This window comes from Prionailurus viverrinus, chromosome B3 (assembly GCF_022837055.1).
Source record: "Prionailurus viverrinus isolate Anna chromosome B3, UM_Priviv_1.0, whole genome shotgun sequence".
NCBI lineage: Eukaryota > Metazoa > Chordata > Mammalia > Carnivora > Felidae > Prionailurus > Prionailurus viverrinus.
In genome coordinates, this window is record NC_062566.1 from 142,178,753 (window position 1) to 142,202,094 (window position 23,342).

A 23,342-nucleotide genomic window follows, 5' to 3' on the forward strand; every position below is an offset into this window, starting at 1 on the left:
GGCTGGCCAGTCTGGGGACCGTCTATTTGTGGCTCAGACAGGCTTTGTCCCCCTGTGACGGGTGTGTATCCCTCGGCGTAGCGTCCTCAGGGCTCACCCGTGCCGGAGCAGGTGTCGGGACGCCCAGCGTGCGGGTGGACCGCACCCCGCGTGTCCATCCCCGTGTCGAAAAACGCTGGGCTGCTGTCGCCTGCCGGCTGCTGGGGCCTGGGGGACGAGGCTCACGGGTCTCCAGATCTCCAGCGTGTCTCCGTGAGGCACGGTCATCGTTCTGAAAGATGCCAAACTTGCCCCGAATCTGAGCAGTTGCCCACGCTGCCTCTGTGGGGTTGATCGTACGGTTTGTCTCCCTAGACCTGCCCTCGAGGTGCACTTTCTCCGTCGGTTGCCCACGCCACGTGCCTGGCACAAACCCTCCCTTGTCGTGGGCGTCGGTCTGTCCGCGGACGCCTGGTCCTGTTTGCTGGGATGCTCAGTTTCTGCTGCTCCAAATGGTCCTTCCAGCCTCCCTGACTCCTCGCGTCTCCCCACCCTCCTGTGGCTCTGCCGCCTTCGGCCGTCATGACGGAGGAGGGGAAGGCAGGGGGCTGCGGGGGGCTTCCTCCTAAAAGGACAGGAGTTCCCCCAGATGCGGCTCTGAAGAGAGTGGCCCTGAGAGGGAGGAGGCGGGGGAGCAACGGGGCTTCCGAGAGGGGCCATCTCAAGAGCTCAGTGATTTGGAAACCCTCGTTGCCACCGGGCCACACGCTGAGTGTGAACCATAAACCCTCCTTCAGCTCAGGACACGCTGCCCCCACCCCCACGGATAAACACACTCAACACACAGGGGTCTTCTGTCTCGGAGCTGACACGGAAGCGTCCACAGCCTTGGGAAGCTGGTGCCTGATCTCGTGGTCAAAGGTGGCTGCTTGAGCTCCGGCCTTCACAGCTGTATTTCACGCATCAGGAAGGAGAACAGTGGAGGATGGTGGAGCCCCCGGCCTGTAAGGAGGCGTCCCAGACTTCCGGCCCAGTCCTTCCAGCCCTGCGTCCTGGGGAATGCGGCGCTGTGGCCACGCCTGGCTGCAGGGGAGACTGGAAGGCGTGATCTCTGCTGTGTCTGCCGATGCCTAAGAGAGAGGGGGACAGACGCTGCCTCGGGCACACGCGGTCACCAGCTTCTCTTCGACCCGGCAGGGTCGGGGCGTGTGCACTCAGCAGGCTCTGGGATGAAAGTGGACCAGAAGGGGCCGAGCTGGGAAAAGCACGGAGGAGCCCAGGGACCAGATGAGCTGGGGAGAGGGGCGTCCGGGGGAGGCCCCCGGGGCGTGATGGACACGGGGAGGCCCCCGCGACCCCTCCGCGGTCCAGCCTCCGGAAGCAGGATGGGCGTGGCTCCTGGCCTCTGTGCGCACCGACAGAGATCCGCCCTTCCGGGGGGAGGTCGTGATGCCGAATAGCCTCGTAGCGCAGCCCGGAGTCTCCGAGGGCAACCAGCTATTCAGCAGGAAGTATCCAGTGTCACTTCGGGTGATGTTTTGGGGGTGCACACAGTGTCGCCTCTACCTGCTGGGGACGCAGAGGATCCCGGAGCCCTGCAGAGGGGGTCACAGCCACACCGGACCCTGCTCTTGTGACCAGCCGTCGGCCCGTCTGTCCGCCTGTCTCTTCAGTCCGCGAGCCCCACGGGCTGCGGGTCGGCACCCCATCCACTTTGGTGCCCCCGAGCCCACCGTGCCCTGAGCGTCCTCCCCGTCAGAGGGAACCAGTCTCAAAAGATTACGCGTGGGTGCAGCCTCCTGACGTCAGAGCTGCTGCCGGGTGGGCGGAGGAGGATGCCCACCCTCGGATTATGGGGCGTTTGGGGCACCACAAAGGGTCCCTTGCGCCCAAGAAAACCTGTTCCAGGGGGTCGCGGACCAAGTGGCAAACAGAACAATAAGCGTCAGAAGAAAGCGGAGGTCTTCACGTGCCTCCGCGGGGCACGGCAGGGGACCGTGGGCCCTTGCTGCAGGACGGCCACCCACTTGGCGGCACAGAGGCGACCGGCGCACCCGCGAGCTGCGCGTGAAGGTGCAGAACCAGGCCGTTCGGGGAGGACTGTGCCGGAGAGCGCCGCGCCGCCCCGGGACACAAAAGGACCTAAGAATCCCCCCAATGCACCAGGAGGCCCCCGCCTGCTGTCCCTCCCCTGGCCACTTCAGGAAGCGCTGTCCAGGCGGCCAGGTGGTGAGGCTCACGGAGCACCGTGCGTCAGCGTCCGCCTTCTTTTCCGACTCGTTCTCCAGTCCCCACGCTGCCGAGGTCGGCCCCAGACGGGAGACAAAAACCTGGTCCTTCCCACCGGATTCCTCCTGCCTCTGGAGACCCCCGGCCACCATCGCCCCCTTGCAGCACGTCCAGGCCAGGGCCTCCCTGGTGGTCCCCAGGCAGGACAATGTCTCACCCAAGGGGACATTCTTGGTTTCACAACTGGGGCGGGACGCTCCTAACATCTGGGGCTGGGGGCCACGGGTGACGCTACACGTGCCCTAATGCACAGAACACCCCTCCCCCACCACAAAGAATTATCTGGCCCCAAACGTTGGCAGTGATGGTGCTTCCAGAGAGCCTGCCGGCCTGTGGGCACCAGGGGAGGGCTGGGAACCGCTCTGCCCCCGTCCCCATGAGGAGAGCGGGCCGGGCACACAGGCCGCCTGCTGCAGAGAGGAGGCCCCTGGCCCTCAGCGCCGCCCCCCGCCGAACCACCTGCCCCCCCCCCCCCCTCAGCCAGGGCGGCTTGCCTGGGAGCCTGGATGAGACCCTGTCCCCAGCCACCCCCCTCCCCCACCTTCCTGCCCCGGCCCGTGGCATCTGGGACCCGGAGCCTTCCTCCCGCCTGCACCCTCTGCAATACAGAGAAAAGCAGAAGTGCCCTCGGACGGGGAATGCCAGGGGTGGGGTGGGGTGGGGGCTGCGGCTAGCCATCCCCCCCCCCGCCCCTGCAGCTGGCTGACACCTCCTAGAGAGCAGCCCCTGCAAACACACTGCTGACATCTGACACTACGACTCACACAGGAAGCAATTTGGTTTCCTCTGCAGGGCCTCTAGCCAGCCTCAGGTCTCAGCAGTCTGGTAACGCCCAGCTTGGAGGTGGTGGGATGGCGGGGAGGGGGCCCAGGATGCCAGGCCGGGGTGCTTACGGAGCCCCTGCCCTGTGCACCACCCTGCGCAGCTTCTGGAGACCAGGCGGGTCCTCCGGGAGCCCACAGACCGCGGCGGGGGCCCCCTCACCTCAGCGGGCGCCAGAGAGAGGCCGCTGTGGCCACCCCGGGAGTGCGACCAGAAGCATTGCAGAAGGACTTGGGGCCTGGAAGGGCGTCGGGGCAGAGGGACAGGGACAGTGAGGCTGGGAGGGGTGAGTGCCCCCTGGGCCTGCAGGGTCTCCGGGGGGGGGGGTGGTGACGAGTAGATCCTTTCTGTGAGGGGCCGAGCGCTCCGTCACGCGCTGCCCTGCCTCGTCAGGGCGAGGGCAGAGCCAGAGGGCGGCGTCCAGGCCTGCGGCCCCAGCACCAGGAGACAGAAGAGCAGGGGCCGGGACCCACTGGATACGGGCAGGAGGGGAGGCGGAGGCAGGAGCTGGGCATTGCCCAGGGGACGGCTAGGCCGGGGGGCGCGGAGGGCTGCCCAGAGGAGACCCGGGGCCTCAGGGCACTACAGGTCAGCTGCCTGTGGTGAGGTGGGGCCAGGCCAGAGGGCGGGGGTGCAGGGGTGCGGCTGGCCCACTGCAGAGGTTATGCTGGGGGGGCGGGGGGAAGGCGTGAAGCTCTGACGGGCTCCCCGGGGGCAGCAGGGGCCGCTTCCCCCCCTCACAGAAAATCCAGGCCAGAGGCAGGCGCGGTGTCCACTTCCTGCCCCTCACCTGCCGCCCAGCGGGGAGGGGGACGAGGCCTCGGTCAAGCCTTCCACCCCAGCCCCGCCAGCACCCACCCGGAGACCAGGCCTTGCTCACCTTCACACGCATGCGTGGCTGCACACGTGTGCACACACAAACACACCACACACCCACCTGCACACCATCACGTGTGCAGGAACCGGCTCCTTGGGGGGAGGGTCAGACGGGGGGGGGGGGATGGGGGTGAGGGGTCACCTGCGAAGCCCTCAGCAGCCCCCGGGGGAGGGGGACGTCTGGAGCCCCTGAGCCCAGAAGCAGGGCTGGGGGCTGCGAGCTGGGAGGCTGGCCTCCAGCCTCACCTGTCTGCTCCCGGGCCTGCCCCCCCTCCCTGTCAATTTTTTCCGCCACTGGGGGTCCCGCGAGACTCCACGGGCATTTCCCTGTCCGTGAACTTGGGACATGCTCACGTCGTCCGTAATTTCTTTCCACTGTGCAAATCTGTGGTCTCCTTGGATACCTTAACTCCAAGGTATTTCATTCTTTTTGATGTTATCGAAGAGGAAATTGATTTCGCAACTTCCCTTCCGGGAGTTCGCCACGAGGGCCGGAAACGCAGCGGGACCCCCGCGCCGCCTTTGTGTCGGGCTCCTTCGCCGGCTGCGCTTGTTGGAACAGGCTTCTCGTGACACCGGGAGGGTTTGCTACACGCGGGACCCCGTCATCGGCAAGCGGTCTTCCTTCCTCCTGCCAGGTTGGATGCCTCTCGGGTCGGTTCGCTGGGGCGCCCACGCGGCTTGTGTCTGCACCGAGAGCCCCCTCGTCCTGCTTTACCTGTGTGACCCCCGCTCGGCAAGCTAACATCCCGGCCTCAACCCGCGAGAAGCCGCCCCAGCGCCACCGAAAATGTTCCTTTCTTGCTGGAGGTTGCACGCCACCCTGGGTGCCTCGGGGTCCCCCCGCCGTCCAGCCCCGAGGTTTTCCTGCGGCAGAGGTGATGGCACATTGTCCGCGGCCCCAGGCCGCACCTCAGAGCCCGGTCAGTGTGGTGGGGGTGGGGGTGGGGACAGGCGAACAGGCCTCCGTCCAGGCTGCGGCCACGGCGGGGGCGGGGCTCTCCTTGGCTCTTCTGCCTGCGGGACCAGAGCGTGTCCCGTCACCCGCGGGCAGGACCGCCGGCCCCGCGCTGGCTTCGGGGCTGCTGTGCTGCGACGCTCTCTGCCACCTCCACATCCGCACTTGCCAGACCCAAGCGTCCACACGGACGACTTTGAACCATCGCTTCCATGGACCTGCTGACCATAGGACTAGTCAAGCTTTTTCTTTCTATTTTTCTAATAATTTGTCTGTCTCATCTATGTTTCCAGAAATGCTGACATACGCCTGTTTACAGTATTCTCCTGTTCACCCTTTTTTGGAATTGATTTTTTTTTTTTTTGCATTTAAAAAATGTTTAATTTACGAACAGTAGAAGTCACACCGGTATTCGGTCCCACGGGCCTTAAGAGAGGCACACTGCTGTGTCCCCGCCACAGGGGAACCACACGGAACAGGGGCACCCCCAAACCCCCTCGGCCTGCAGCCCCTTGTGGGTCGGTGCTTACCCCCCCCCGCTCCCAACCCCTGGCAACCGCTGGTCTATTTCCCCCTCTCTCTGCTCCTGCCTTTTCCAGAACATCACGAACAGAATTGTACAGCCTGTGAATCTGGCGTGTTTCCCACCGAAAACGCATGAAGATCCGTCCGTGGTTTGCAGGTGAGTAGCCCCCTCCTTCTCGGGCCTGGATGGCATTTATCTCATGGACGGACCAGTGTGTTATCCATTTGCCCGTGGTTTCTCCCGTCTTTCGTGGTTATAAAGGAAGCTGCTGCAGAGGATGCGTGGTCGTGAGTTTTCATTTCTCTCGAGCGAGCGCTGGGCACGGGGTTCCGGAGTCATCCCACGGGGACCACGGCGGCTGCACCACCCACAGCCCCGCACATCTTCAGCCCTCGCGGTGGCCACTGCGCGCGAGGGCGTCCTAGGTCCTAGCTGGCGGCCCTGGGACTGCTCAGTGGCTTTCATTTGCATTTGCCTAATGACCCGCGATGGGGAACGGCTCCTGTGCTCACGGGCCTCCTTCCTGCCGCGCACCTTCCTCGGCACCGCGCTCACATCTGCGGCCCATTTTTAAATTGGGTCATCTCTTCACTGTTGAGCCCTGAGAGCTCTTCACACATTCTGCATACGTGTCCTTTACCTGATTTACGTTTGCAGACACTTCCTGCCCGTCTGTGGCTTACCATGTTTTAATACTGCATCTCATTCATTGGTGCCTTTCCTGACCCTTCTGGTTGCTTCTGTCACTGGCCTCTTCCATTGGTTGTTTGACTTTTCAAATAACTAACTTTTGTCTTCATTGACCTCTATTGCAGCTTTGTTCGCTATTTCACGGACCTCCAGTCTTAACTTTTTTTAAATAATGTTTTTAATGTTTACTTTTTAGTTTTAAGAGAGACAGGGCAGGGGAGGGGCAGAGAGAGAGGGAGACACAGAATCCGAAGCAGGTTCCAGGCTCCGAGCTGTCAGCACAGAGCCTGATGTGGGGCTCGAACCCACGAACCACGAGATCGTGACCTGAGCCGAAGTCGGACACTCAACCGCCTAAGCCACCCAGGCACCCCTCCAATCTTACTTTTATCTCTGGTTCTCTCTCTCTCTCTCTCTCACACACACACACACACACACACACTTTGAGAGAGACTGCACAAGCTGGGGAGAGGGAAGAGAGAGAGAGAATCCCAAGCAGACTCCGTGCTTAGTGCAGAACCTTGACTAGTGCAGAGACTGACGTGGGGGCCCCACCCCGCAACCCCGGGATCACGACCTGAGCCAAAATCAAGAGTTGGACGCTCAACTGACTGAGCCACCCAGGCACGCCTTTATCTTTGGTTTTCAACTTTCTTTGGGCTTCTTCTGTTTTTCCCCCCCAACATTTTTTTTATTTCATTTACAAATTGGGGATAGCTTACACACAGTATGGTTCACCCTGTCCAGGATGTGGTTCCAACTTTTGACAAGTGCATGCGTTTGGGTAAGTGCTGGCCCCACAGATTAAAACGTCTCCGTCATGCCCCGAATTGCCTCAAGCCCCTTTGCAGCCGCCGCCTCCCCCGGGCCGTCTGCTTGGCTTCCCGAGGTGGGGGCCCAGCTTGCAAATCCTGAGGCTTCCTCCCCCCCCCCCCAATGTAGGCTTTGTGCTGGCTCCTCGGAGGGGCCGCCCTACCGCTCTCCCCTCCGCAGACGCACTGTCCTTACCATGCGGTTCTGGGTCTTTTAAATCTCTCATTATAATCTCTTCTTCAGCTTGTGGGCTATGCACCAGTCCGAGTGTATGTGTTACAGTGCACATCTATAAAACTTTCCCCAACGCTGGACTGTACTTTCAAACACTCAGCACAGTTAAAAGGATCACACACTGAGAGCCCCTATGCTCACTCTTAACACCCTGTAGTTCGCACCTGCTCTACACCTGTTCCTTCACACATCCCTCCGTCCACACTTCCTCCATCCACCTGTTGGGGAGGAAAAAGTGTCCTCTACCCTTCAAAGTTTCTTCCAGCTGGTCTACAAATAAAATTGACCTGAGACAGATTAAAAAGACAGAAGAAAAACAAATTAATTTTGTATGTACAGGAACCACCCTCTCTTTTCTGGTCTGGAATTTGTACCCCAGAAGAGGCAATGCAGGCCCTGGGGGGGGGGGTGCGGGGAGGAGGTGGCCATGGGCAACAGCCATCTGTAGCAGCCCCAAGGATCCAACCGCAGGATCTTTCTCTCGGCTTCCCGGTCACCAGGGCACAGGGCCTGGAAGGTGCTCTCAGTTGAAGCCAGTCCCCCACGATAAGATAAGAAGTGGGGGTCACGGGAGAAGGGAGAGCTGGAGTGAACGGATAGAGAGATGGCCGGGTGGAAGGACGAGGGGATGGGTGGGTGGTTGACAGATAGATGGTTAGATGGAGGGGGGAATACAAGGGAGATGGTTGGATGGAGGGAGGGAGGGATGGTTGCATCTGAAGGCGTTCAGGCCAAGCGTCCCCAGCCTGTGCCATTTTGGTATGAGAACTGTTTTGAGCCGAAGAATCTAAATTGGGAGCCCTTCCCAGAACAAGAGTGGTCATCAGAGGGAAAGTTTACGTGACCCATCCGCGTGGCAGGGCGGGCATCGAATTGGCAACTGTCTGCTCTCCTTGTCACCCTGGGAACTGCCCTCCTCCTCTTAGAAACCCAGGCCCCTGTCCCATTGCTTAGCTCCAGACGGCGTTGACGCCTCTTTTCCCTTCTGTCTTAGAACCTCTGGTGCCCCGGTGACCGGGAAACCGAGAGAAAGGTCCTGCGGTTGGATCCTTGGGGCTGCTACAGATGGCTGTTGCCCATGGCCACCTCCTCCCCGCACCCCCCCCCCCCAGGGCCTGCATTCCCTCTTCTGGGCTACAAATTCCAGACCAGAAAAGGGACAGGGGTCTCCGACGTTCCAAAGGCTCAGAGGTTGCTTTCTAGGTGCCGGGCCAGACCCTTCTCTGGGACGTGCAGGGTGTGGACCACCCAGACCCTTCACTGCACAGGCTCAGGAAAGGGTTCTTGGACACCGAAGCCGAGCCCTGTGGGGTGAGTGGAGGGAAGAGCTTAGGAAAAAGACAGAGGTGTCAACGGACACGGGGCGCGAGTGAGGTGGGCAGGAGAGGGGCGGGCGGGCGGGTCCTGGCCACTGAAGGGAGCGTGTGTTCTGTGAAAGTGTAGATTCAGGTTTGGATACACCTGCCTCAGCTGCTCCATGTAAGTATCATTCCAACCGCGACCCAGGGGTCTCTGGCAACTTTTCCCGCCATCAAGCGGTTGTACATTTCTCAGGACGGAGAGGATGTTACCGTGGGCACCTTGCCCTGTGAGCCCAGGGCCTGGGTCCTCGTGGCTCGACTTGGGGTGACGGGTCACCTGCTTCCTGATCACGCTCATTAAACCGTGAGCGGCAACCACACTGTGCGGCTTCCAGGGGCCACAGCAATCACTTGAGCCCAAAGTCTGGGCTGGCAAGCAGGGCACAGAGGGGCCAGGGGCAGCCTGGGGCTCCCCTCGCTCCCCACATCCCCACAGCTGCCACACTTTGCCGTGAGACAGTGAGGGCCCGCATCCCTGCACCCCACCTGGCCCTGGACACCAGCAGGAGAGGAGAAGAGGGGCCGGCAGTGGCTAGTATCTGGGACCCCCTGGCCTTTCCCTTCTCCCTTTTTTTTCACATTTTCTATGCTTATTTTTGACGGGGAGAGAGAGAGAGAGAAACAGAGCATGAGCGGGGGAGGGGCAGACAGAGAGGGAGACAGAATCGGAAGCAGGCTCCAGGCTCCGAGCTGTCGGCCCAGAGCCCGACGCGGGGCTCGAACCCACGGACCGCGAGATCATGACCCGAGCCGAAGTCGGCCGCTCAACCGACTGAGCCACCCGGGTGCCCCCTTTCCCCTCTCCTTTGACCCCTAATTCTGCCCCCACGTCCAGAGGAGGGACGCTGCTGGCAGCCTGAAGCTGGAAAGCCCCCTGACTCCCGTCATGACCTCATGCTCCTTCTGAGTGGTGGCAGGAGCCCAGGCAGTGCCGTGGCTGGAAGAGGGGAGTCCAACCCCACCCCTCCTCCCTCCACGGAGCTGGCCTGGTCGGGCAGGCGTCTGGGTGGGGGGGGGGGGGGGATCTCCCCGCACAAGGCTGGCAACATCTGGGGGCGGGGAGGAGGGGGGGAGAAGCCCCCACTGGGCACAGTGCCCCGGGGCTGGCTCTGTGGCTGAGCTTTGGTATGGGGTGAGGGGGTTACTGCTGACAGCCGGGCTCCCTCACCCCCACCCAGGCTGCCTCACCCCCACCCAGGCTGCCTCACCCCCACCCAGGCTGCCCACGGCGAACCACTAATGACTCAGGCCCTGCCACCTGCTGGGAAGTCAGCTGGAAAGGTTTTTTTCGTGATTCAGGGAATCCCCCGCTTACGGTTACCGTCAGATAGAAAGTCTACCAGATCCTTCTCCCCTGTGATTGACATTTCCCCAAACCATAGACCAGGGAGGGGTGCTGAGGTCAGGGTCAGCGGGCCGAGGCACAGAGGTCTGGCCCTCAGTGCCCCTCCTGTGCTCTCTCTGACCTGTGCAGCGCCTCTGACCCCCAGATCCCTCCACCCCACCTCCTGGCTAAGTGCTTAGTCTATGGGGAGCCTGGCCCACATTCCTGCCCAGCCACAGTGCCTGGGAAGGGAGACACAACGTGCAGCCGGCCTGGGGCCGGCCGGTCTGGGCACGCTCAGTGGCACCCCCATCTGTGAGTGGCCAGGCCCTGGTGGGAGATGTGCCCTCGCCACGGCCCAGCCCCGATCAAAAGACCCCCAGGCTCAGGTCAGGAGCCTCTAGTCCCAGACGACACTCTCCTGGCTCAGCCACTCCCCAGCTAAGCCCAGGGTTCACCTGCCCCTCCTCCAGCTCGGCCGGGCTCAGCCCTCCCGGCTGCAGGGACCCCCTTTCTCCTAGGAACCGGGAGGAACAGCCGCCTGGGACTTCCCCGGCCCCCTCCTGGGCCCAGCTGCAGCCACAACCGGCTCTGCCCCGCCGCTTGCTGGCGGCTGCCCGCACTGCGCCTCCGGGCACGGCTCCGGGGTCGCTCCCGGCCGCGCGCGGGCTCACCCCGACCCCCGGCCCCGGCGCCCGCGCTCAGGGCTTGCTTCTCCGGCCAGGGCCGCCCGCGTCCCCCCACCGGCTCCTGGGGGCTCCTCGGGACCCCTGCGCTGCTCCGACTCCCTCGCCTCCAGCCCCTGCTCCCGCCAGATGCACTGCACACCCGGGGCCTCGGTTTCCCCCGCAGGAAAGGAGCGTGCAGAACCCAGAGGTACGGGGAGTGGGGGTGGTCAGGAGGGGGCATCTGCCCTAGGGGAGCGGAGGGGTCCCGGAGCTCCCCGCGCCCTGCGCATTGAGATTCCGCGCTCCCTCCGCTCACCCCTCCCGGACTGCTCCCCCTCGCTGCAGCCCCTACACCCCACACCCCTGCCCCAACCGCCCCAGCCCTCCTGCCCGAAGCTAACCAGACTCCTGGCTTGGCCGGGGGCTTCCTGGTGCCCACCCCCCGCCCTCCCCCCACCCTCCCCCCACCCAAGCCGGCCTGAGCGCGCCGGGGCCTGTCGTGGGCGCTGGCTGAGCTCTGCCGGGGCGGGGAAGGGCGGGGGGAAGGGGGGCTCGAGGACTGGCCCGGGAGGGCTGGCCGCGCCCTGGTTCCCAGGCGGCACCCCTGGGGGCACGCACGGCGCCCGCCGCCGTATCTTATTGGCACAGTAGCTCGGGTAGAGCGGCCGCTGTTCCGTTTTCCAGATGCGGAAATCGAGGCACAACGGGGTTCGCTCTCACGCTCCAGACGCCGCCCCCCAGCGCACGCGGGGATTCGCCCAAGCGGGCGGGCGTTTGCGACCCCGGGGATCGCCCCCGAGCCCCAGGGTCTCCTCCCGCGACCCGCAGGGCAGGGCCTGCCCCGAAGGTGGTGAGAATTCGTGGCACCCCTGCGGACACCCGGGCCTCCCTCCCGGGAAAACGGCGAGCGCTCCGGCTCGGGCGGAGACCCGCTCCTGCCGGGGCCGCTCTGGGGGTGCAGGGGCGGGCCCCCAACCCCGCCCTAAGCCCTGGGGCCACGCCGCCCTCTCGAAATCCAGCGCTCCGCGCCAAACCGCCGTCTGGGGCCGTGGGGGCGAAGCCGAGCGCGCTGACACACGCGCCTGGAAGTCCCGGGGGGAGCCGGCGGCCCCCCACCCCTCCCCCCAGGGCCCTGCAGCCCAGACACCTGGCCGAAAAGTCTGTGCCTCTGTTTCCCCATTGTGCAAAGGGCGCTACTTCCACCAAAGCCTTGCGGGGGCGGGGGGTACCCCCGCTGGAGCTGGGGAGAGGTGCCTGGTGCCCGCTCAGGAAGCGAGTTCTTGTTACAGTTACGGAGAGAAAGGAAGCACTCAGCGTCCAAAGCCACCGAGCGCCTGCCTTCCCCTCCCCCCCAACCCTCCCCCACCCCTCCCCCACCCCCGGGTTCAGGCTTGGGTAGGCTCACACGCGTGCGTGGGGTGCGCGTGTGTCATGCACGCGCGTTCTCGTGAGTGTGAAGGTGCTGGTGTGAACGCGTGCTCACCTCCGTGCACGTGTCTGCCCTCGGGTGTGTGTGCGTGTACGTACGCGTGCACACGCACACGGGCACTTCTGCCAAGCCCACTCCTTAGGAGGGGAGTTGCCTAAGCGTTTCTCATGCGCCAGCCCCTGGAGGCGCTGGCCCCTCGGGCTTGCCCAGCCTCCCCCCACACACACCCTCACCAGGAGCACATTCTCATCCTGGGTCCAGGGAAGTAGGAGGCACCCGGTTCCAGGGGGAGGCAGGCTTGAGCCCCAAGCACAGATGTTCACCCAAGGGGTCCCAGCTGACAACAGGGCCCAGGAAGGAGGGCCAGCCCCGCATTGTCCTCAGGAAGCTTACTGGCCACAGGACAGGTGGGGGCACTCAGGATTGAGGGTCCGGGGAGGAAGTCCCACGCTTGGGAGCTGGGGATGTGGGGGTGTACGGGGGGGGGGGGAACGCTCACTGCCGAGGCCAGAAGGGTGCCCAGATGCTGGAAAGTCGGGAGCCCCTCCCCAGAGCTGCTTCTCAGCCTCCTCCTGTCCCTGCCATGACACCTGCCCCCACCCCGGCCGGTGCCTCACCACCCTCACAGTGACGGTAGCTTAAGGAGCAAGGGCCACAAGGCAAGATACGAGCCAAGACTTGTCCCTTTGCCCTGGGCCCAGAGACTGGGCAGGAATTGCCCCCTCCCCCAGCCTGAACCCAAGCTCAGCCCCCTGCCCAGAGCCAGAGAGGCCCCGTGGACTTGCCTCGCCCACCCTGTGCCCGTTTGACCTCCACCCCGCATGGCTCCTCTGCCTCCCTACCCCTACGCTGGGGGTGCTGGGCCGATGACCCTGCCTCCCACCCACCCTAGCCTCGTCCTTCTTGCCCCAGATTCCTCAGTGCTCGACCGTCAGGGCCCACTGGCTCTGACCAGGAGGGGCAGCGCAGGGCCGGTGGCTGGACCCCAGGCTGGGACGAGCAGGGCGCAAGGGTAGACTGGGAGCCCCACACGAGGCTCCCCATTCATTCATTCATTTAGCAAAGTCCCATCCACACACTCACGGACCGTGGGCCTCCCAGGCCAGTGCTTGGGTAGATGCCACGGAGGACGGGAAAGGGTGGGCCTTGGAGGGAGGAGGGGCAGGGGGAGGCCTCCCAAGGCCACCTGGTACTAAGGTCTGAAGAGGGGTCAATATCCCGATCTCCTGAAGGCCCCGAGGGCTGGCCTCCACCTCCCCCAGCCTGGTGGCCTGGAGGCCTCAGACTGACCACACCCCACATCTGAGCGCCCCTGGGGCCCTTGGGTCATCTGCCGGGAGCCTCGCCAGCTCCCATAGCTGGGGCTGCCCTCCTCTCGAGTTCGGACCCTGCCCCAGGCCCTGTTTCCCCTGCAACCACCCTGGGATGAGTCCGTCGGGCCCAGAGGCCTGCAGCTGCCCACAGGATCTGCTCCAAGCTCCTGACCTGGTGTTTGCAGCCTGCCCTGCGGACGCCCCAGGGGGAGTGACACTGTCCCCAAGCCCTCCGTCTGTAGCATGCGTGAGCCCCCAGGGACGCTGCTCCAGCCCAGGAGCCCCTGTGCCTTGTGGCCCCCCCACAGCCCCTCTCCGCCAGGCCCACTCCTTCCCCTCCCTCCTCAGGTGCCTTCTCAACCTGTGCCATCATCACCAAGGACAGAGGACGGGTGGCTTCATACCATCAGTGGCCACCAGGGGGCGCTTGCTTCAGGTGCAGCGTTAGAGCGCATCAGGACCCCTGAGCTGGGGGCTGGGCTGGGCCTGGGAGCAGAGGAGAGGCTCCTGGAGAGCTCTGCCAGGTGGTCACTGCGAGCCTACTTCCCAGGCGAGGAGACTGAGGCCAGAGAAGGGGCGCGACCCACCTGGCTCTCGGGAGCCTAAGGTCTGCATCTTCAAGGTTTCACCGAGCCCGCCTTGGATCTGCCGCGTCGCCACTACCTTGCTGTGTGACTCTGGAAAGTCGCCTGACCTCTCTGGGCCTATTTCTTCACCTGTGAGGTGGCGGTGGGAGGTGGGAAGGGCCGACCCCCGACCCCCACCCCCCCGGGCAGAGGGTGACGCCTGGCTGGTCTGTGCCCTTGGGGGTCAGGGCTCCACCCCCACCGGGCACAGCATGTCTCTGCGGCCGCGGCCTTGCCCTGTGGGGTCCACAGGCGCTTCAGCTCTGGCCAGACGCGCACTGACCCCTCCCCACCCCACCAGGGAGCTCTGGGGCTGCAGCCAGACAGGCAAGGCCGCCTTCCTGCCAGAGAGCAAGTTGCCGCAGGCTGTGTGTGGACGTGTGTGTGCACGTGTGAGTGTGCCAGCATCCTGTGCTCCGCGTGATGACGCCTGCCGGGGATGGCCCCCTCCCCCGAGATGCTCTCCCCGCCCCTGTGGGCCCAGAGGGCTCGGTGGGGGTCAGGGCTGGGTCTCCCCCAGGTAGCGACGGCGACCGCCCCCCGCCCCTCCCGCTGCCCGGCAGCGGAGAGTCCCCACCCTCCCCAGGAACCCCCACCTCCTGGCAAGGTGGACCCCTCTCCGGTCCTGCTGGGGCCCTTGAGGGAGGGCGCAAGGGGCAAAGGCCACAGCCGGGCGGCGGAGGGCGCCGCCTACCTGGGAGCCGGCGGAGGCCTGGTTCCCACGCTCTGTGGTGCCAGTCTTGGCGCTCCTGCCCTGCCCCGCCCTTGCCTCGTGGCCACCAGGGCACCCGGCATGTGGCTGTGGATTCCGTCCCCTGGGGCCACGGATTCCTGTCTCAGTGGGCGAGGGCGGAGGACGGCTTTCCGCCCTTTGATCCCTGCCAGCTCCAGGGAGCCAGGCGCGCCGGGCCTTGCCAGCCAGGCCACAGGGGAAGCGGGGGGGGGGGGGAGGGGGGGCAGGCGGGTGCCCCGGGACTTTCCTGACTCCCCTCTTCCCAGCTGGGTGGCGGTCCTGGCCCTCACCTGTGGGCCCGGATCTGTTCCCCACCTGCAGCCTGTCAGTGCCGCAGCGCTCTGCCCCTCCCCCAGCCTGCCCCCACCCCGGGGCGGGGGGGAGGAACCTGGCCTTGACTCTTCCCTACCTGCCAGGCCGCCCTCTGATCACCTCCCACGTCCACGTCCCCTCTTGAGACCCCTGGGGCGCCTCGTGTTGGTCAGGGCTTTGGACCACCCAGTACCAGGAGGGGCCTCATCCCTGATGGCAGGGGAGCCAGCCCCGCAGGAGACCACAGGCCTCCCCTCTGCTGTGCTTGCTTCCTGACTGGAATAGCCTCCCTGAGCCTGTGACAACGGCCCATTCACTCCGTGCACCCCGCGTCACTGCCGCTGAGCACCCCCTGACTCTGGAACGAGGGGCCGCCCTCTGAGCCCGGGTGAGAGAGCGGAGGCTCAAAGCCCCAAGCAGGTCAGGTCTCATCAGGGGCTCCTGAGGGGCAGAGGCCCCAGCAGGATGGCCAGGCTCCGTCCTAGGTCTGCTCACCTGCCGGATGGACGTCGCCAGCTGTCATCCCCCCTCCCCCAGAGGCCTGTCTGGGACCCGCTCCATCCACCCCTTGCTGCCGGAGAAGGGACCCCAGCAGGGCACCACCTGCAGAAAGGGGGGCGCCCAGGCGCCCCGAGCCGGAGCAGCCTGGCCCTTGGGGAACCTTCCCGCCCACGTCTGGGCCCTGCGTGTGTCTCAGCGGGACTCAGGCTCTGTTCTACTGCCCACCTGGTCAGGTCTGGTTCCCAGGCCCTGCCAGAGACCTGGGGTGTCCTTTCCCAACGGGGTGCCTTCCCCTGGGGATGTGGGAGAGGGGCGGAGCCGGGCCAGGTCCTCAGGTCTACAAACGGGGAGTGCTTCCTGGAGGAGGGGGCAAGGCACGGTCCCCTGGGTGCAGGCACGCGTTCTTGGCAAAGCCTCCGCCCAAGTGGAAGAATGGAGTGTGGCAGGACCCACGGGGTGTCCGGAGCCTTCCACGCGCCCGGGGCGGGGCGGGCGGCCTGACGCGCCTCCGTGCCCGGTTTCCCGAGCGTGTCGCTGCGGGCCCGGCGGCCGCCCCCGGCCCGCGCCCCGCCCCGGCCCCGCGCGCATTCCTGCATTCCTGGCGGGGCAGGGAGCTGCGGGAGGGGTCTGCGGGCCGGGGGCGGGCCGACAGACGGCCCGGGGGAAGGGGTGAAGCCGTCCCGGAGCACGTCCCCAACCCAACCCCCCCTCCCCCCCGGCACACACACACCCCCAGGGCGGTGGCCCGGGCGCGCTGGGGGGTGGGACCTGCGGGGGCGGGCTCGAGGAGGGAGGAGGTGGGGTGAGCGGGGAGGGCCCGAGCGCGGAGGCGGGGGGGAGGCGGCCCGCGTGGTCAGGGAAGCAGGTTGGCGCGGGGCGCGGCGGGGCCTGGGGCGGGAGGTGAGAGCGGGGCCGGGGACTCGCGACGCTGTGTCGGACCGGCTGACCTTCACCGCTCAGCCCCGCCTCCGGGCCCCTGTTAATTCATTTAACACCTAGCTGCCGGCGCCCCATCCGCTGGGAGCCGCACCCCTCCTGCCTTCGAGGGCCGTGACTCTCGCGGAGGTCGTGGAGGGCTGGGGAGACCGGGACGGATCGGGGCCCTGGGGGAAAGTGAGGGGCCCCCCCAGGGATGGCTGGGCCTGGGGGTGGGCTGGAGGGCCGGCTGGGCCGCAGGCCGCGTCCTCCCGGCCCCAGGCGGGCCCTCACTCCTAGGCCCGGCTCACCTGGGCAGGAAGTGCTCCGAGGGCAGGGGGAGTCCGGTGGGTCTTAAAAGGCACAGGACAGGGCTCCCAGGAGCAAACAGATCAGCAGGAAAGGTGCTCCCCCCCCCCCCCCCCCCCCCCCCCCCCCCCCCCCCCGGGCAGAATGTAACTGTGGACGTCAGCATGGAGGAGGCTGGGCTCCAACACGGTCCTGAGGGAGGTGGAGAGCCACAGAGGTGTTTGAGCAGGGGGGGACTGACATCGTCAAGTGTGAGTTTTAGGAAGACCAGCCCAACAGACATGGAGAGGGTGTGGTGTACAGGGTCGTACAATAATCCATCTTTCAGGTTGGACCAGTTTTTACTGAATAAATCTCCTATTGTTGGGTATTAAGGTGGCTTCCAGATAATTCTGCAGTGAAAAGCACTGTCCATCACAAATTTTGAGTCATCAAGACAGATTTCTAGAGGTGAGTAAGGACTCAGTGATCTTCCGCAGCGGCTGACAAAGCTGTGCCAGTCTGACACCCTACTAACGGGACCCCTGGAGGCACACAGCTTCCTCTGGCCTCTCCCCAGCCTCTTCTGTCGCTGGGACCTGGCACCCTCCTGGGTGACCTCGTGGAGCCCCCAGTATGTGCCGGGACTCCTGACCCCCAATGAGAGCACCAGCCAGCCTCGGGACTCTCTCAGGATCCTACCCACAGGCCCCATCACTCAGCACCCCCTTCACTCCGTCCTCTGACCTCAACCTCCTACACTCCAGTCCACCTCCTCACCTGCCCCCTCCCCTTTCTGCTCCCCGAAACCGCCTCCATTTTGGCTACCCGCCAAGAGACATCTGACAGTCTGCTTTAAAGCCGGCAGTAGATCCCCAGAGCCCCCGGATCAAACTCGAGTTCCCATGGAGCCCCTGCTCAGCAGCGCCCCCTCCGGTGCCCACCCTTCCCTTCCCCTGCCAGAGCTCAGGCGTGGCCTCTTGTGCAAAGCCCGTCCTGCCGCTGCCCTCCTCTGCCTCCTTCCATGCTCACACATCCCTGGCATGCTCCCCCCACAGCCCCACACCTTCTCCCTGCCCCGGGGCCCAGGCTGCATCCGAATCACCGAGAAACCCTCTGGCCGCCCCAGGGCCTGCCGCGTCTGCACGTCCCATGTCTGAGCCCAGGGCAGAGGGAGAGCCTTCACCAAAGTCCACAGAACGGGACCCTTGGCCAGGGCCGGGCCCTTGGCTGGGCGCAGCACCCCAGAGAGTTTTCGTGACTGGCTGGGTGTCATGCAGCAACTCCAGGGTCCACGTAGCTGAGCAGAAGGGACCACCCCTTGGCCTGCCTGCTCCAAATGCCCCTGGGAGTTCAAGCCCCCACCCCACCCCCACTCTTTAGGCTCAGGGAGGAGCTGACTCCGGTTCTTCTGCAGGGTCAGCCTCAGGTCCCCCAAACCCACCGCACACACACACACACACACACACACACACAGAAGCTCGGCTGAGCCAGGCCGTGGGTGGGCATGCTCCAGCACGCCCTGGCATTCCTCACAGGCTGAGAAGAACCCAGGCAGGCCTGGTCACCACCCGGATGTCTCTCTCAGGAGTTCAAGCCATGAAGAGCTGAGCAGAGAATGCCAACACAGCCCCCTGACCCGTGACCAGCCATGTGGGGTACAGGGGCCAGGGCCTCTCGTTCCTGGAGAGGCCAGTATGGGAGTGGCATCCTTAGGAAAGGCCACGTCCCAGCACCCATGGAGGCTGGTGCTGGGGTCCAGGGCAACTCAATCCGGCCGTGGGCCAGCGGGGATCAAAGACAGACCCAGAGGGACCATGACGCTAGCAGAGCAGAGACCTGCTCCACTGCTCAGAGCCTCCGCAGGCCTCCAGACCCACAAGAGTGCGGGTGCTAGACCTGGCAAGCATGGGCCTCACAGCCTGGCCCCACCCACACACGTGGCAGAAAAATGGCGTTTATTCCGGTCTCCTGTTAAGGCCTGGAAGGATGGTTCAAGTTTTGGGGGCTTTTAGGGGGATTCCCTCCATAAAGGACTCGTGGGTTCCCAATTAATTCCGGAATATCATATATATATATATATATATATATATATATATATGTATGTATGGGTTTTTTTTAGATCTTATTTTAAGTAATCTCCACATCCAACTCAGGGCTTGAACTCATAACCCCGAGATCAAGAGTCTCGTGCTCTACTGACCGAGCCAGCCAGGTACCCCGATACATATATTTTTTAAGTAACATTTTTCCTGTTTCTTTTTTTCCAGTGACTTAGGGGAACACTGCTTGTTGTTTTTTATCAAAGCAGCCCTGTTGAACTCAGAATAATACTAGTAGTTAATCTGTTGATTATTTTGGCATTTCAGTGTGAGTTATCACGTTATCTGAAAATACATGATGTTATAATTTGGTCTCCCTCCATCTAGTCCCTAAATTGCTGATTTCTTTTTCTTGTCTTATCACGTTGGACATACAGAATAACACTGAAGAGAAATTGTAAGAATAAACGCTCTTATGTTATGTGTTTCTGTTACATTTGCCAGGTTTGGCTGTGACAGCACTTGCACATTAGGGAAATTCCCTCTGGTTCTTATTTTCTAAGTTTCTTGTTGTTGTTTTTTTTAATAATGAGTATGCATTAAACTTTGTCAAATACTTTAATCTGCATCAATGTAAGAATGATCTGACTTTCCATCTTTAACCTGGTGAATTGCTGTGTTAAGTCTTCTCATTTGAACTACGCCTACATTCCTGATATAAAGTTTGTGTGACCGTAACACACCGTTGGATTTTAGTTAGCTAATACTTTAAGGGTTTCTTTGAGATTTTTTTTTTCTTTTTTTTTTTTTTTTAATTTTTTTTTCAACGTTTATTTATTTTTGGGACAGAGAGAGAGCATGAACTGGGGAGGGGCAGAGAGAGAGGGAGACACAGAATCGGAAACAGGCTCCAGGCTCCGAGCCATCAGCCCAGAGCCCGACGCGGGGCTCGAACTCGCGGACCGCAAGATCGTGACCTGGCTGAAGTCGGACGCTTAACCGACTGCGCCACCCAGGCGCCCCAATACTTTAGGATTTTTAAAACTGGTGTAGAATTCACTGATCGGGTGCTTCCTAGACTATCTCTATACTAGCTTCATAACATGGGTTGGACCACTTTTCTCTCTTTCTCTTTTTCTGGAACACTTATATGTCATATGGGTTATCTGTCCCCAAGGATTTGGTGGATTTCATCTGTGTTACCCGCAGGGTGGGGGCTTTGGGAGGCGTGTGCGTGCTGGTGGGGAGGTTTGGCTATTATTGTGATTGTCAAATGATTATTAGACTCTTGTGGCTTTCTATTTCTTCTGGTCCCAATTTCAGTATTTTAAATTTTCTATAACTCCGGGTTTTCAGATTTATTGGTGTGTACTTTTTACAAAATGATTCTTACAGGGGTGCCTGGGGGACTGACTCCTGATTTTGGCACAGGTCATGGTCTCACGGTTCATGGGATCGTGTCCACGTCGGGCTCTGTGTGGACAGCTCAGAGTCTGGAGCCTGCTTCACGTTCTGTGTCTCCCTCTCTCTCTACACTCATCCACTCACACCCTGTCTCTGTCTCTCAAAAAATAAATAAATGTTAAAAAAATAAAAAACAATAACTCTCATACAGCTATAGTTAATTCTCCCTTTTGTCCTACGTTTTGTTGTTTCTTTTGTTATTTGCCATCAGTCTTGAAGCCAGCTTTGACTTCCTCACGATTTCTTTTCTGTTTTTGTCTTTGTTCCATCGTAGTCTGTATCTTTATTATTTCCTTTCTTCTTTATTTCTAACAAAGCTATACAGTTGTTTCTAATACTATTTAAACGTGTCTCACAAATTTTACATTGAAGCTCCTTTATTCTTAAATTCTATGCATCCGGGGATTTACTTTATGAATTTCTCTTCAACCCAATCACTACCGAGTACTTTAAAAAAAAGTTTCTGAATGTGGCTTTTTAAAAAAAATTTTTAAGGTTTATTAATTGTTCAGAGACAGAGACAGAGTGTGAGCAGGGGAGGGGCAGAGAGAGAGGGAGACGCAGAGTCTAAAGCAGGCTCCAGGCTCTGAGCTGTCAGCACAGAGCCCGACGCAGGGCTCGAACCCACGAACCATGAGATCATGAGCTGAGCCGAAGTCGGACACTTAACTGACGGAGCCACCCGGCCGCCCCTTGAATGTGGCATTTTGAAAGCCATGGTTTGGTTACTGGTCTCTTGTTTTGAAAATTATATTGTTCTTGGGTTCTTGCCTAGGTAGTAAATGCGCCCGGTGTTAGATCCACGGGATGGAGTCGGCCCCCGCTGCCCTGCTCCAGACAACGTGTCCCCTCCCAGAGCCGACCAACCCCACAACCTCTAATGCCTTCTTCAGAGGACACCCTCGGTATGACCGACACGGCAACACTTTCTCTGCCTTGTCTCCCTGCCCTTGTCTGTCACACAGTCCCCAGCCTTGGTTGGTGGCTGTTCCGCCCAGGCTTCCCTGCAGCCAGGAGCTGCTGCTGGGCCCGGGAGAGGACAGAGAAAACACTTGCTTTTCCGTAACGCGTGGGACAGGTGTGACTGAAACTGCCTTTCCCTTCTCCTTTCCCTCCTTGAGCACGGCCACGACTTGGGGAGAAGAGGCAGCCGTCCTGTGACAACGAGGCAACAAGGCAAGGGGAAACGCCGGGCTGCCGGGAGGCCACTTCCTCTGGGCCTCTTGGGGGGAAATAAACCGCTATTTGTTGACATCACGCTAAGTTCGGTTTTCTTTTGCTTGAAGCCAAACCATTTATAAATTTCCAACACACACACACCTCACAGATGATCGCGTATCGTACCTTCAGCACACTGGTTTCCTTCACGTGTCCGTCAGTCTGGGAGACGGCCCTCTATCAGTCCCTAGAAGGCAGCCTTGCTCGCGGTGGCGACATCAGCCGCTATACGTGCACCACGGTTCGCTGAGCCGGCCCGCTGGCCTTCGGAGACGTGTCCGGCCTCCTGCGATTGCAGACAAGCCTCCACCGAATGGATCGCACACGTGCTTCATTCCACACCTGTGAAGTCACATCCGTGAGGCACATTCCCGGGCATGGAGACGGTCATCTTTAGGACGCCCGGGCTCCTGACCCGGACCGTGCTACATCCCCGTGTGTGTCCCTCAGTGCGGCATGAGTCCTCTTACTTTGGATCTTGGGAGTTTCTTGTTAACCTTATTCCTGGGCACTGTCACCAGGTAGCACTCTGGCCACCGGGATCTTCCCTCTCAGGACCCTTCCTGCAAACAAGCTGGTTTTGTAGAGACCAGGCCAATAATTACGTTGCTTTTGTCGCAGCCACAGCGCCGAAATAGAGTTGGTGATAGAATCTAAGTCGAGGGGCGCCTGGGTGGCTCGGTCGGCTGGGCGTCCGACTTCGGCCTGGGTCAGGATATCGCTGGTCCCGAGTTCTAGCCCCACGTCGGGCTCTGGGCTGACAGTTCGGGGCCCGGAGCCTGCTTTGGATTCTGTGTCTCCCTCTCTCTCTGCCTCTCCCCCGCTCATGCTCTGTCTCTCTCTCTCTCAAAAATAAATAAACACTAAAAAAAAAAAAAAAAAAAATCTAAATCGATCCTTCTGGATTTTCCAGATATTTAATCGTATCGTCTGCAAAAACTAATATTGTATTTCCTTCTTTGCAGTTTTTAAAAGGATTTTATTTTTTATTTTTTTAAAGATTATTTTATTTATTTATTTATTTAAAAGTTTATTTATTTTTGACAGAAACAGAGTGGGAGCATGAGTGGGGGAGGGGCAGAGAGAGGGAGACACAGAATCCGAAGCAGGCTCCAGGCTCCGAGCTGTCGGCACAGAGCCCGACGATGTGGGGCTCAGCCCCACGAATTGCGAGATCATGACCTGAGCTGAAGTCGGACGCTTAACACGCTGAGCCACCCGGGCACCCCTTCCCTGTTTTTTGTCTTGAGTTCCTTCCAAGGTACAGAGGGTTGGAACCAAACCACAGGCCGGCAGCCTCACAGGCTGAGGAAGCGACATCAGAGTGCAGGGCAGCAGGCAGAGGACAGGAGGCAGCTTCGAGCCATGAGGGCGTGTGGTGGGAGCCTGATGCCAGTTCCCTTGCGGGGCGGTGGGGGGGCCTTTTCCCCACACCCAGCGACGCCCCACCCCCCCCACCCCCCCCCCCCCCCCCCGCCCAGTAGCTGGATGTCCTGCACCCAGCTCAGTTCAGACCACCTGGAGAGGCCCCGAGGGTCGTCCCCTGGCCCTCACTTCCTATGCCCGTTCCACGTGCGGGTTGTCACCTGTGCTTCCGGCCGACTGGCTGTACATCAGAGGTTCTCGTGCCCCTTCCTTGGGTTCGGTTAACTTGCTAAGTGGCTCAGAGAACTCAGGAAACCAGTTTATTACAACAGGCACCGAAGCACATGGAGCAACAGCCAGATGAAGAGACGTGTAGGGACCCAGCAGCGTCCCGTGCGCGCGGCACCGGGGGCACGTGGCTGGCAGGGTTCACCCACCTGGAAGCTCTCGGAACCCCGTCCTCTTAGGTTTCCTGGAGCTTTCCTTCCGTAGGCTGGCCTGGTTAAATCGCTGGGTGACAGATTCAGCCGCTGTCCCCTCCCCAGAGATCAGGGCGGGAGGAAGCCTACAGCCCCTAGGCAACCAGCCCCCACCCA

At 61.7% G+C, this 23,342-nt stretch overlaps 1 protein-coding gene across 1 annotated transcript; it reads left to right on the forward strand.

Annotated features, from left to right (window-relative positions):
• Positions 1-6,869: 6,869 nt before the first annotated feature.
• On the forward strand, positions 6,870-21,417 carry LOC125168148 (basic proline-rich protein-like). Its single transcript, XM_047863066.1, has 4 exons — positions 6,870-6,924; positions 10,174-10,748; positions 20,939-21,068; positions 21,285-21,417. The coding sequence occupies exons 1-4, from the start codon at positions 6,870-6,872 to the stop codon at positions 21,398-21,400; spliced, it is 876 nt and encodes a 291-aa protein (XP_047719022.1). The 3' UTR covers positions 21,401-21,417.
• Positions 21,418-23,342: the final 1,925 nt, after the last annotated feature.

Coding starts and splice junctions, on each gene's coding strand:
- LOC125168148 (XM_047863066.1), top strand. CDS start 6,870: ATGGTTCACCCTGTCCAGGATGTGGTTCCAACTTTTGACAAGTGCATG. Junction 10,749..20,938: donor GGAGCGTGCAGAACCCAGAG/GTACGGGGAGTG, acceptor GTTCTTGCCTAG/GTAGTAAATGCGCCCGGTGT. Junction 21,069..21,284: donor TTCTTCAGAGGACACCCTCG/GTATGACCGACA, acceptor TCCCTCCTTGAG/CACGGCCACGACTTGGGGAG.